Here is a 12,500-nt window from a genome sequence, read left to right on the forward strand (position 1 = left end):
ACAACTTTGGTACAATGGAAGAAGTAGGGTTTGTCTTGTCTAGTTCATTCAAGTCTAGTAGCAATATTTATACTTAGTTGCTTGATGAAAGCATTTTGTTTCTTACACAATAACGAACTAACCTCTGACCCTTGTCTCCTACGTATCTCTAGAATCATACAACTCTCATGAATTACCTCCAACATCTTGTTACATTCTCTCTCTCTCTCTCTCTCTCTCTCTGTCTCTCTCTCTCTCTCTCTCTCTCTCTCTCTCTCTCTCTCTCTCTCTCTCTCTCTCTCTCTCTCTCTCTCTCTCTCTCTCTCTCTCTCTCTCTCTCTCTCTCTCTCTCTCTCAACTCTTGCTGGGAACAGCCCTGTGGTCAAACTGGAGACTGGCCAGAGATCTTTCCATCAGTCCACTGTTGTGCTGTCCCTCTCTCCGTTCCTCCCCCTTTCACTCCCTTTTTTCTCATTCTCTTAATCTTCCTGTAGGTCTGCTCTTCTATATGAAACTTTCTTTCACTCTCCAGTCCATCTGTGTTCCTCTCTGTCTCTCTCTCTTTCTCTGCCTAACTCGAGTGTAGAAAAGTGTGGCATTTGCTTTCCTTTTCAAAAAGTTAAAAAGCGCACACATACACACACACACAAAAAAGCATCTTCCTCTGCCCTTCACGCCGCAACAGTGATGTGCATAGTGTGTAGTCACAAATCAATTACACACAAAAATTAAGATCTATTTCTAATGCAATCAGTCAGCACTAGTGTGTGATTCACGCTCTATCTCTATCACACACACACACACACACACACACATTCATACACACGTGCACATTGCATTTTCCTCTTGCTTGGTTCTCACTGATGCGTCTCAGTCACCCATCCCCCCGCCCTGTGATCAACGCTGGTGGGATTCACTGCTGTTGAATCGAGCGCGGCCTTGTTGCATAAATGACTTGTAGCGACGTGTAGTGCGGTACACTGTGTGTGTTTCTGTATGCATCTATGTGTGTGCCTCCACGTTTGTGCGTGTTTGTGTGTGTGTGTCTCTTTAATGTGCACGCATTCTTGGGAGTTGAATTGTTTTTTATTAAAGCGCTGGCTTCAGGGTTACAGGGTAGGACAATAGTGCGGTGCTCCCCAATATTTTTTTAACTCTGTGTTTGCATTTTTCTACGTTTGGTTTTTATTCCGTATGTTCGCTGCGTGCATCGCTGCATAGATTGGTTGTTGCTAGAACGGGGGGCAACCATGTGAATCTGCATATGAAACAGCTATGCAAATGATCAGCACTTATTCATTTAGTTTACTGCATCAGCATTACCTAACTCAGCACTGAGAGCGCGAGTGGTTTCAGCTAACCAACATCTCTTTCCTGCTAAATAACACCTCAATACTATGTACTATATCAGGCAGAAGGCGAGCTGAATAGCGTTGTTTGTGTCAGTTATGTCTTTCAACACATTGAATGTTGAACCTTATCGTCAACATTTCATCAATAATTTCACCTTGGTGGGTGCAAGGTTTACACAAGATGTTAACTGTTTATTGTTATTCGGTTGCAAAACCATACTTTTAAGACAGAGTTTGTGGTTTAATTGGCTTGCCTAAGGCTACTGTTCCCAGATCTCTGCTCACACTGGGAAGACTAATCCAAAGAGCTGGTAGTTCCAATGGTATGATCATATACAGTCCTTGTATCCGTTTGGTGTCGAAAGGACACCCATAGACCCATGGTGTTGCGTCGGAAATGAACACAAGTTGAACCCTTGCCCTCCGCTGTTAATCCCCACTCATTTGGGACTCTACCAGATACCAGACAGAGAGAACAAAAAATGAACATGGAAAATGCATTGTTGTGAATTTGCAATTCATTTGCGAGCGAGAAATGGAAGACATCAACCTCTGCATCGAGCCTTTAAATATTCATACACACCTTCTTAATACGCTGGTGATGTTTCACTGATCTCCTATTTGAGTGGGTGATAAATATCTTATACGAGACATGCTTCCAGCATCTGTGCCCTTCTTTTTTGAGAGGCCCGCAGCACATTTCCTGCTTGGAATTATGCATTAGAGAGCTGTGCTCAGTGCATACGTGCACGCTCGTGGCCATATGCACAGCCGCACATCATATGTGAGACCTGATTAGTGTGTGTGTGTGTGTGTGTGTGTGTGTGTGTGTGTGTGTGTGTGTGTGTGTGTGTGTGTGTGTGTGTGTGTGTGTGTGTGTGTGTGTGTGCGTGTGTGCGTGCGTGCGTGCGTGCGTGCGTGCGTGCGTGCGTGCGTGCGTGCGTGCGTGTGTGTGTGTGTGTGTGTGTGTGTGCGTGTGTGTGTTTGGGGGTTTGTGTGACATCACTATCTTGTAGACAGTGTATCATACAGGTATAATTTTTAATACATGAGTCCATGTCTATGGAAATGTTGAAATGTCAGATTTTGTCGTTTACCAGCTGTTGCCACAACATCATCCAATGTTGTTAAGTCCATGTGTTTTTAAACTGTAGTTTAATATCTGCTATATGCATGTCAATGTTGGTCATATTATTGTATATATGTGCCTAGTTCACCTTTGGTAAATGAAATCATTCTCTTTCTCTCTTCTCTCTCTTACCCTGTCCTTCTTACACTCCCTCTCCTCTCTCTCTCTCTCTCTCTCCCCTCTCCCTCTCTTTCTCTCTCCCCACTGTCCCTCTATGTCTCTCTCTCAGATCATAACCACCTGAACAATGCAGCTTTGCCCCCTCTGGGTCCTGCCATGGCGCTGTCCCATCCCCACAACAACCTGGGCATCGGCTTCAACAAGTACACGTCCCTCAAGGCTGTGGGTGAGTGGACAAAACACACACACACACACACACACACACACACACACACACTGCAGCCTATCTGGCTTCTACGCACTAACGCAAGCTGTCCCATGATCCTTTGCACCACGGAGTTGGGCCAGTGCTGGGCTGTTAAGCACTCACCAGAGCTTGGACATGGTCCATGCACGTTGTGGTCAGAATGAGCAATGATCACAGTGAGGACTTCTTGACAGGGTTGTGGTGTATGACAGACACATCTTAACATACCAATTTACAATTCATTCAACGTTATCCAAAGCATCCTTAAAACCATGTTACATTAAATAACATTTATTTAGCTAATGCTTTTGTCCAAAGCCACTTACAATAAGGGCATTCAACAATAAAGATATAGCCCTGAAAGTGCACCAATCATTGCAGTACCCAAATTCATATGATGGGATTGCAGATACATATACGTAAGGATAAGGTAGGGGTTGAGGCATTGTTGCTCACGGATGACAGGTCGTGGGGGCAAAGAGATCTGTCCCATATGCAGAAAATGTCTCAGCCCTTATACATTTTCGTCCCAACCAGTGACAAAATGAAAATAGTACGCTCCCTTGCTTATATATTGCTGCAGTCGAGCTCAGCACAGAGCCATTTAGTTAATGGCTCTGTGATGGAGGCAGCACTCCCACATTCACCCACCAATTTTGAGATATTGTTCCCATTCAGAGAGTGCTGCCTTGGATTTATAATGTCACCGCTTGCATCCATTTAAAACCAACTGAATTATACAAGAGCTTAATGGATAAATAAGAATAACGGAAAAAATGAAATGGGTAAACAACGCATTGGTCTGTCTTAGCGTTGTGGTTTACATGGAATACCTCTCCATGTTGTTGGTACAATATATATTTATATATATATTATATATGCGATTTGGCGGGAGCTTTTTACCAAAGCATATTCTCGTTAGTTTATTCCTTACACATGATAGGCATACACATGTTAGGAAGGAACACATATAACCTTAATAAGACAGATACAAACCGTTCAGTCTTTGATTTATTTTTCATTGCAGATCTTTATTTACATTTCCTACTCCATTTAATTTTAATTTGTCTTTTGATAGAGAGTATTCAATTTCATATCCTCGTGTCACGTACAATGACATTAGCTGTTGTGTATGTGTGAATTGTGCAAAGGGCAATTTCTCTGCTCAATTAGTCTGTTCAAGTGTGCTAACTGAGGATAATGAACCAACGTACATTGATCCCTGATTGAAACTCTAAAATTGCTTTCAACTGTTCCTTCCTTTGTCATTTAAAAATAAAGAATTTACAAACACACTGGTTTTGATAGCTATCTGCATTTAGCACGCAGAATTCACACTGTTTAATTTGACTCTGAGCCAATGTCTATTCAACCCATATATCAATGATCTATCAGTAGGTTTCCTTTTGCAAGATGGGCCTTTATCTACATCCAAAAAATGCATGGCTTTGGAAAAAATCGTTGGTTAAAGATGGTTAATGGAATTCAAAGCTTATAGTGTTATTTATTAATATATATATTTTCAACTTAAGTGCGGAGTCATCGTCAGTTTGATTTAAAGGTCCCATGACATGAAAATCTCAATTTATGAGGTTTTCTAACATAAATATGAGTTCCCCTAGCCTGCCTATGGTCCCCCAGTGGCTAAAACTTGCGTTTGGTGTAAAACGAGCACTAGCTGTTCTGCTCGCCTTTGAAAAAACGGAGGCTCAAGCGCGCTGATTTGGAAATCTGTGCTCATGACGTCATGAGGAATCTCAGCTCCTCCCCTTACTCTGCCTGGCCCGCCCAGAGACGTTGGCCCGCCAATGAGACTCGACCGTGCGAGCGCCACATGTGTACACACACTGTAACGCAAGTGTTTCTTGTCGGTTCTTTGACGTGTCTTGTATTTCCACAACGAGACTGTCGTGGGGGTTATCTAAGCCATGGTTGAGAAGGAATTGGGGGAAAGGAACTTTGGTTTGACTCGCTGAAGTACATGAACTGCGACATGCCGCCGGTTGCCGCGAGGCACCATCGCTCGGCAGCGGGCAGCCGGCCGCAGGCAGCGCGCGGTTCAGTCGACTTCAGGTTGATGTGGAAGAACCAGAGACGTCGCAGAACCCGACAAAGTCGTTTGTGATTCATAATATCGTCTGGAGGCGCACACAATATGTTATATGATATAGATATCTATGTATTATATGATATTATTTAGATATAGAGCTCCAGGACTGTAACGCAAGTGTTGTACACTTCCTTGTTATTTGGATAACCGTTCTGCTGTTGGTGTGATGGCGCATAACACGTCTGGTATTTCTACAACGAGACTCGTATTGGGGGTTATCTCAGCCAAGGTTGAGAATGAATTGGGGGGAAGGAACTTTGGCTTTGACTCCCTCAAGAACATGAACCACGACATGGAGGAGAAAGGGATTGTTGGCGGCGAATGTCTCCCGCTTGAGCCCCGCTGAGGGACCACCGCCGGAGGCGGAGGTGCATAAGCGCTGCCCGGCAAAGATCCCTTTCTCCTCCTTGTCGTGGTTCATGTTCTTGAGGGAGTCAAAGCCAAAGTTCCTTCCCCCAATTCATTCTCAACCTTGGCTGAGATAACCCCCAATACGAGTCTCGTTGTAGAAATACCAGATACGAGAGTCCGACGTCACACCAACAGCAGAACGGTTATCCATATAACAAGGAAGTGTACAACACTTGCGTTACAGTCCTGGAGCTCTATATCTAAATAATATCATATACATAGATATCTATATCATATAACATATTGTGTGCGCCTCCAGACGATATTATGAATCACAAACGACTTTGTCGGGTTCTGCGACGTCTCTGGTTCTTCCACTTTCACATCAACCTGAAGTTGACTGAACCGCGCGCTGCCTGCTGCCGGCTGCCCGCTGCCGGGCGATGGTGCCTCGCGGCAACCGGCGGCATGTCGCAGTTCATGTACTTCAGCGAGTCAAATCAAAGTTCCTTTCCCCCAATTCCTTCTCAACCATGGCTCAGATAACCCCCACGACAGTCTCGTTGTGGAAATACAAGACACGTCAAAGAACCGACAAGAAACACTTGCGTTACAGTGTGTGTATTCACATTGATGTGGACGTTGAAGAACCAGGAACGTCGGAGAACCCAACGCGGTCGTTTGAGATTCATAATATCGGCTCACACAGCTTTTGGCCGTGATAATATATATTATATGATATAGATATCTGTGTAGGCTATATGATAATATTTAGATATAGAGCTCCAGGACTCCCGTGTGTTCTAGAATATTTACAGAACACGGCTAAAGGCTGTGTGCGGCTCGCCATTGCGATACATCCACTGTAAACAGAGCGCATGGTGGCTGCAAGCTGCTCAGGGCCACACCCCCACCCTCCTCCTTGACACGCCCACCGAAACAGCGCATTTGGGGGAAGCTCAATGTGCGACTGGCTCGGAGTGGCTGTAACTGTACGTCCACACCAGGAGCGACCAAAGCGTCAAAGACGCTCTGGTCGCTCACAAAGTTTCGCTGCGAATTTTTCTGTTCGCTTTGGTCGCTCAAGTCGCTCATGACGTACAATTCAATTATGCAGACGCATTTAAAGGAACCGTATGCGTTTAGTAGGCCCTACAGACAGCCACATCAAATAGTGAACTCTCCCATACACCTTGGCCATATTGCCGAGACGGTTTTGCTTGTTCGATAAAGTGCTTCGACAACAAGTAGGACAGTGATTCCCCCCAATATAAAAAAAATCCTAAAATGTAGGCTAATTACAACCGAGAACAAAAAACCCTGCGTGCTGTAGTAGTTAAAATATGTTTCACTGATCTGGATCTGCAAATCATGATCTGCACTCATTCGTCGCTGTAGTATAGTATCTTAGCTACTGGAGATATCGCGAGATGCTGGGAGAGATCGCGGGATGCGGAGAGACACGCTAGACTGAGAGCAGGGACATGGTGATTATAATGTGTTAATAAATCGAGTTAATAAGAACCTGACTGATCATTTATGGACAACACAACATTTGGCGACGAGGATGGGATAGTTTGCTATGAAGTCGAAGGCAACAAGACGACACGGATTTCACGTCTAATACGCCGGGGAAACGCAGACTGAACCACGAGTGACCACCATGTCGCAGGAGGGACAACAGGCTGCTGCTGCACCAGTGCCGCCGGCGCCTGCTTTCCACGCTCAACTAGCCCCGCCAGTCCCATTGAACCTGGGAGCATCGGACTTGTATACGGAATACACGTTATGGAAGGACTCGTACAATTTCTTCGAAGTTGCGAGTGGGACTGTCAGTGCACAGGACGCGGTCAGAAGAGCCACGTTTCTGCATTGCATTGGTGCGCCGACCCAGAGGATTTTCGCTAATCTACCCGGAGACAAAGGTACGCATGCGCAGGCTGTTGCTGCCCTGGATGTATACTTTACGCCACGGAGAAATGTGGTTTTGGAAAGACACAAGTTTAGACAAAGAGCTCAGTTTCCCGACGAGTCGGTTGATGCTTTTGTGAATGGACTGCGGGAACTAGCGAAATCGTGCGACTTCGGCGCACTGGAGAATGACATGATCAGGGATCAGATTGTGGAGAAATGTGCGACGAAGAGGCTGCGTGACAAACTGTTACAGGAGGATGGACTGGTTTTAGACAAAGCATTGTCAACTGCAAGAGCTTTTGAAGCTGCGCAGACGGAGTCTAGATTATTTTCGGAGGCCAGTGATCACAGAGCCCGGGACAATCAGGTTCACTTCACGACGAGGAGGAGTCGCGGTGACGACACGAAAATGAAACCTAAAGCACACGGAAGAAGCGAAAGCAGAAATGATGACGGTGAGCATGACAACAGCGACACCAAGTGTTTCAGATGTGGAATGTCGTCCCACAGAGAAGATGAATGTCGAGCTCGGACTGCTACTTGTTTGTACTGTAAAAAAACTGGACATTATGCAAGAGTGTGTAGGAAGAAAATATTTGCACAGGGAGGGAAGAATAGTGACAGAAATAGGGATGAAGAAAAGCCCAAATTTCGTAAACCAGTTAGAGCAGTGCATGAACCTTCTGACTCAGAGTCAGATGAGTTTATTAATGCAGTTAATTCGGAAGGGACTGAAACAGTGAAAATAAATGGACAAAAGCTAAAAATGGTCATAGACACAGGAAGTGGTAGAAACTTCATAGGAGAAGACCTATTTAGAAGAACATTGTCCAGAAGGACAGAACTACGACCAACCAGAAAGAGGTTTTATGCCTATGCCCAGACAACACCACTTAGATGTGCTGGTTATTTTGAGGCAGAAATTAGATGGCAGGACAAGGTAGTGAAAGATGACGTTTATGTCATAGAAGGAAAGGTTGAGGCCTTGCTAGGTAGGAAAGCCAGCTTTGCATTGAAGATACTGAACCCGGGAGAAACTGTGAACACAGTAGGACAGACAGAGAGATTCAGTAATCTAGCAAATGAATTTCATTCACTTTTTAAAGGACTAGGTCAAATTAAAGGTTACAGTCATAAAGTTACAGTCGATGAGAAAGTCTCACCTGTAGCTCAGGGTTTGAGGAGAGTCCCTTATCCAATGTTGGAGGCTGTGAACCAGGAGTTAGACAAGATGCTTGACCAAGGTATAATAGAGGAAGTGAATGAAGGATCAGAATGGGTCTCCAACATACTACTAATTCCAAAGAAAGACACCAAGGAAGTGAGGCTATGTGTAGATCTCAGGGAGGTGAATCATGCTGTGATCAGAGAAAGACATCCAGTACCGACTGTAGACAGCATCTTACATGCTATGCAGGGAGCAAAAGTGTTTGCCAAGTTAGATGCACGGAAAGGGTTTTGGCAGTGTGACTTAGCCCCTGAATCTAGACACCTGACCACGTTCATTACTCACAGAGGGTGCTACCGCTTCAGAAAAGTCCCCTTTGGATTATCGAGTGCACCGGAAGCCTTTCAGAAGGCTATGGACTCGATGCTTTGCGGAATGCAGGGCACCGTCTGTTACATGGATGATGTTGTGATCTTCGGTGAGAATGATGAGCAATTGGAACAAAGAATGAGACAAGTCTTCCAGAGATTCACGGACAGAGGCCTAACCCTGAACAGAGACAAGTGCATATTCGGACTACAGCAGATTGAGATACTTGGTCATGTGATCTCAGCCGAAGGAATTAAACCAGATCTAAGGAAGGTTGAAGCTATCTGTAAAGCACCAAGACCTGAGAATGTACAGCTACTTCGCTCATTCCTAGGCACCTGCGGATTTCTGATGAAGTTCATACCGAGCTATGCGAACCTATCAGAACCTTTAAGGAGGTTGACTCGAAAAGGACAGGAATGGGAGTGGACGACAGAAACAGAGAAATCGTTCCAAGCAATGAAGGACGCGTTGGTAAGTGAGCCATGCCTGGCTTACTTTAAGCTGAATGCACCAACAGTAGTCATCAGTGATGCGAGCCCAGTAGGACTAGGAGCAGTCTTACTTCAAACCCAATCAGATGGACGGAACAAGCCAGTGGCGTATGCGAGCCGTTCATTGACTCCAACCGAGCGCCGCTACTCTCAGATAGAGCAGGAAGCTCTAGGTTGTGTTTGGGCTGTGGAACATTTCAGAACATACCTGTGGGGAGGAAAGTTTACGCTACAAACAGACCACAAGCCCCTCATCTACATGTTCAACCCAGAGAAAGCTACACTATCGCCACCCCGCATACAGAGATTAGGCTTGAGACTACAGCCGTACGACTACAAGATCGAACACATAGTGGGAAAATCCAATGTGGCAGATTCACTATCAAGACTTCCATTACAAGAGACTGAGGACAATGAGTATGTGGAATTGTATGTCGACAGAGTGTTGTCAGTGACTCTGCATGATGTACAGGCCATAACTCTGGAGGACATTTGCCTGAAAACGGCAGAGGATGAAACACTGATGCAGTTGAAGACGATCGTGGAGACAGGAAAATGGCCAAATCCGGTTCCGGAAACCTTACAGCCATTCAACAGGTGTGCAGAAGAGTTATGCACATACGATGGACTTGTACTGAGAGGACACAGGATTGTGTTACCGAAAGCAATGACAAAACGAGTACTCAGGATCGGACACGAGACGCATCAGGGTGTGGTACGTACAAAACAGTACCTGAGGAGTAAATTCTATTGGCCTAACATGGATTTGGATGTTGAAAGAGACATTAGAAACTGCTCCGCCTGTGTACTCAATCAGCCGCTCCAGAACGATCAACCCCTCCAACCACTTGACTTACCACCGAGACCTTGGACGAAGTTAGGTATCGATCTGGTAGGTCCTATCCAGAACAAGTTCATATTGACTGTGATTGACTACTATACCTCATTTCCAGAGGCTGTGGTGATATCTGACATATCATCAGCAACTGTCATTACAGAAATGACAAAGATCTTTTCTCGATTCGGATTCCCCCTAGAGGTCGTGACGGATAATGGCAGGCAGTTTGTAGGACAGCTTTTTGAGTCGTTCCTCAAGACGTGTGGTGTCAAACACATTCGTGCATCTCCATATTATCCGAAATCGAATGGGAAAATTGAGAGATTTCACCGATACCTAAAGAAAGCCTTCAGAGCGGCCGAGTGTGAAGGAAAGGTGTGGGGGGAGGAGCTTCCTAAGATTCTGATGGCATATCGTTCAACGCCACACAGAGCGTCGGGGGAGACACCAGCTATGCTGATGTTTGGACGAGACATTCGTACAAAGATTCCAAACGTGGAGAAGGGAGATGACATATCACACAACAGAAAGAAGACAAATGACATCCGACACCATCACCAGGAGTACAGAACCAAAATGAAACAGTACGCTGACCAGAAGAGAAGAGCGAAGGAACACAACTTTGAAGTTGGTGACGTTGTGTACATTGCTAGTATGGAGAACGGAAAGCTGGATTCCATATTCAGAGACACTCGCTATGTGTTACTCAAAAACACATCGGACAATTCTTTCGAACTGATTAACACAGAAGATGGATCAAAGGTCATCAGGAATGTCAAACATCTGCGCCACACTCCAGTGGTAATGGACTTTGATGTTCCGGAGCCAACCGAGGCTCGGGTTCTCAATGACAATCTGGACATGGAGTTCGCTCAGATCACTCCAGCAGTCGAGATTCCACCTGAACCCGACTCTGCCCCTGTTCCAGAATGGCAGGTTGTCACTACCAGGCGTGGCAGGGTTGTTAGAAAGCCTGCACGTTACAGGGACACTTAGTAACTGTAAAGTGACTTAGTAAAAAAAAAAAAAATAAGTTATGTTCAACTGTAATAATCATCATATTGAATCTGTTAATGAATGAAAAAAAAAAAAAAAAAAAGAGTTGTGAACATTACAGTACAGTGTTATTGTAGGCAACAGTAATAGACAGTTAGTCACAAGGGATTTAATTTGATTGTTTGTAATGAAACCCTTTTATGTTGAAGTAGTACTTTAATTCTAAACAAGGGAGGGATGTAGTATAGTATCTTAGCTACTGGAGATATCGCGAGATGCTGGGAGAGATCGCGGGATGCGGAGAGACACGCTAGACTGAGAGCAGGGACATGGTGATTATAATGTGTTAATAAATCGAGTTAATAAGAACCTGACTGATCATTTATGGACAACACAACAGTCGCATTCAAAACAAATAGACGTTGGGACACATGGCTAATTTGCATACGTGCACAGGACTGGTTGGCTCCGCAAGGCAAATAATGGAACATATCTATCTATCTATCTATCTAGGCCTTTCTGTCTATCTATCTATCAACGCGTGTCTAGTTTTAATGTGATGTATTGTGTGTATTATCCAGTCAGACTTGTTCTGTGTGGTATTGTAGGCTACTGTCCTGTGTGGGACGAACCACCTAAATGGATTCCCGACGATTTGTGTCGTTTGGTATTAATAAAGACTTGACTATCTATCTATCTAGACTATTTAATTAAAAATTATTCACCTCAGGCTCCGTGAATAGTGGGGAATAGAGGGATAAAAGACAAGAGATATATCCCTTGTCATTTATCCCTCGTCTTGTCGATTAGTTTGTTTATGTGACGATTTCAAATACTATTTTGGTTTTGTTTAAAGCATGCTACACGCGATTGGTTGGTTAGATTGGTGGCATGCAGAGCAAATTATAATGATTCCCGCTTAAATACGAACGTTCTAGATGTAGCCTATAAATACTCCCGCTTATCATCACTTGATATCCAAACCACTATGGCGTTTCGATCTCTGAACTGAAAAAGGGTGGGTTCGTACAACACCGGGTGCCCAGTTACAGCCGCGATTATACTTCAGCCGACATTTTGTTCAGTGAGTGAATAAAGGTAGGTAGGAACCAAAGTGCCTGCCGATGTTCCCTGGGATCCACGCAAGCGAAGAGCGTCTACATTCCGATTGGCTGTCAGTGTTTGGTCGCTGAAGCGAATAATAGTCATTTGCATAAAGTTAAAAAGTTTTCAACTTCTTTTTGACGCTCTGGTCGCTCAACTTTGGCCGCTGGTAGCGTTGGTCGCTTTGGTCGCTCTGGTCGCTCTTGCCCATAGAAAGTGAATGACTTCCGGCGATTTGGTCGCTCAATTCGCTTCTGGTGTGGACGGACAGTAACTCTGCACCACGGCTGAATTTAGGGAACGTCTTTGAATACTGTGTTAGTTGCCCA

At 44.7% G+C, this 12,500-nt stretch overlaps 1 protein-coding gene across 2 annotated transcripts in view; it reads left to right on the forward strand.

Moving 5' to 3' along the window:
* Positions 1-2,694: 2,694 nt before the first annotated feature.
* Positions 2,695-12,500, forward strand: part of LOC132472686 (alpha-protein kinase 1-like) — a 68,305-nt gene continuing 58,499 nt past the window's right edge. For both annotated transcript variants that reach the window (XR_009529150.1, XM_060072412.1), the window contains exon 1: positions 2,695-2,806. Coding sequence is in view for 1 of the 2 variants with exons in the window: in XM_060072412.1 (XP_059928395.1) it covers positions 2,737-2,806 (70 nt within the window). In the remaining variant the exon portion in view is untranslated. The remainder of the gene's footprint in view (positions 2,807-12,500) is intronic.

The sequence above is a fragment of the Gadus macrocephalus genome, chromosome 2 (assembly GCF_031168955.1).
Source record: "Gadus macrocephalus chromosome 2, ASM3116895v1".
Taxonomy (NCBI): domain Eukaryota; kingdom Metazoa; phylum Chordata; class Actinopteri; order Gadiformes; family Gadidae; genus Gadus; species Gadus macrocephalus.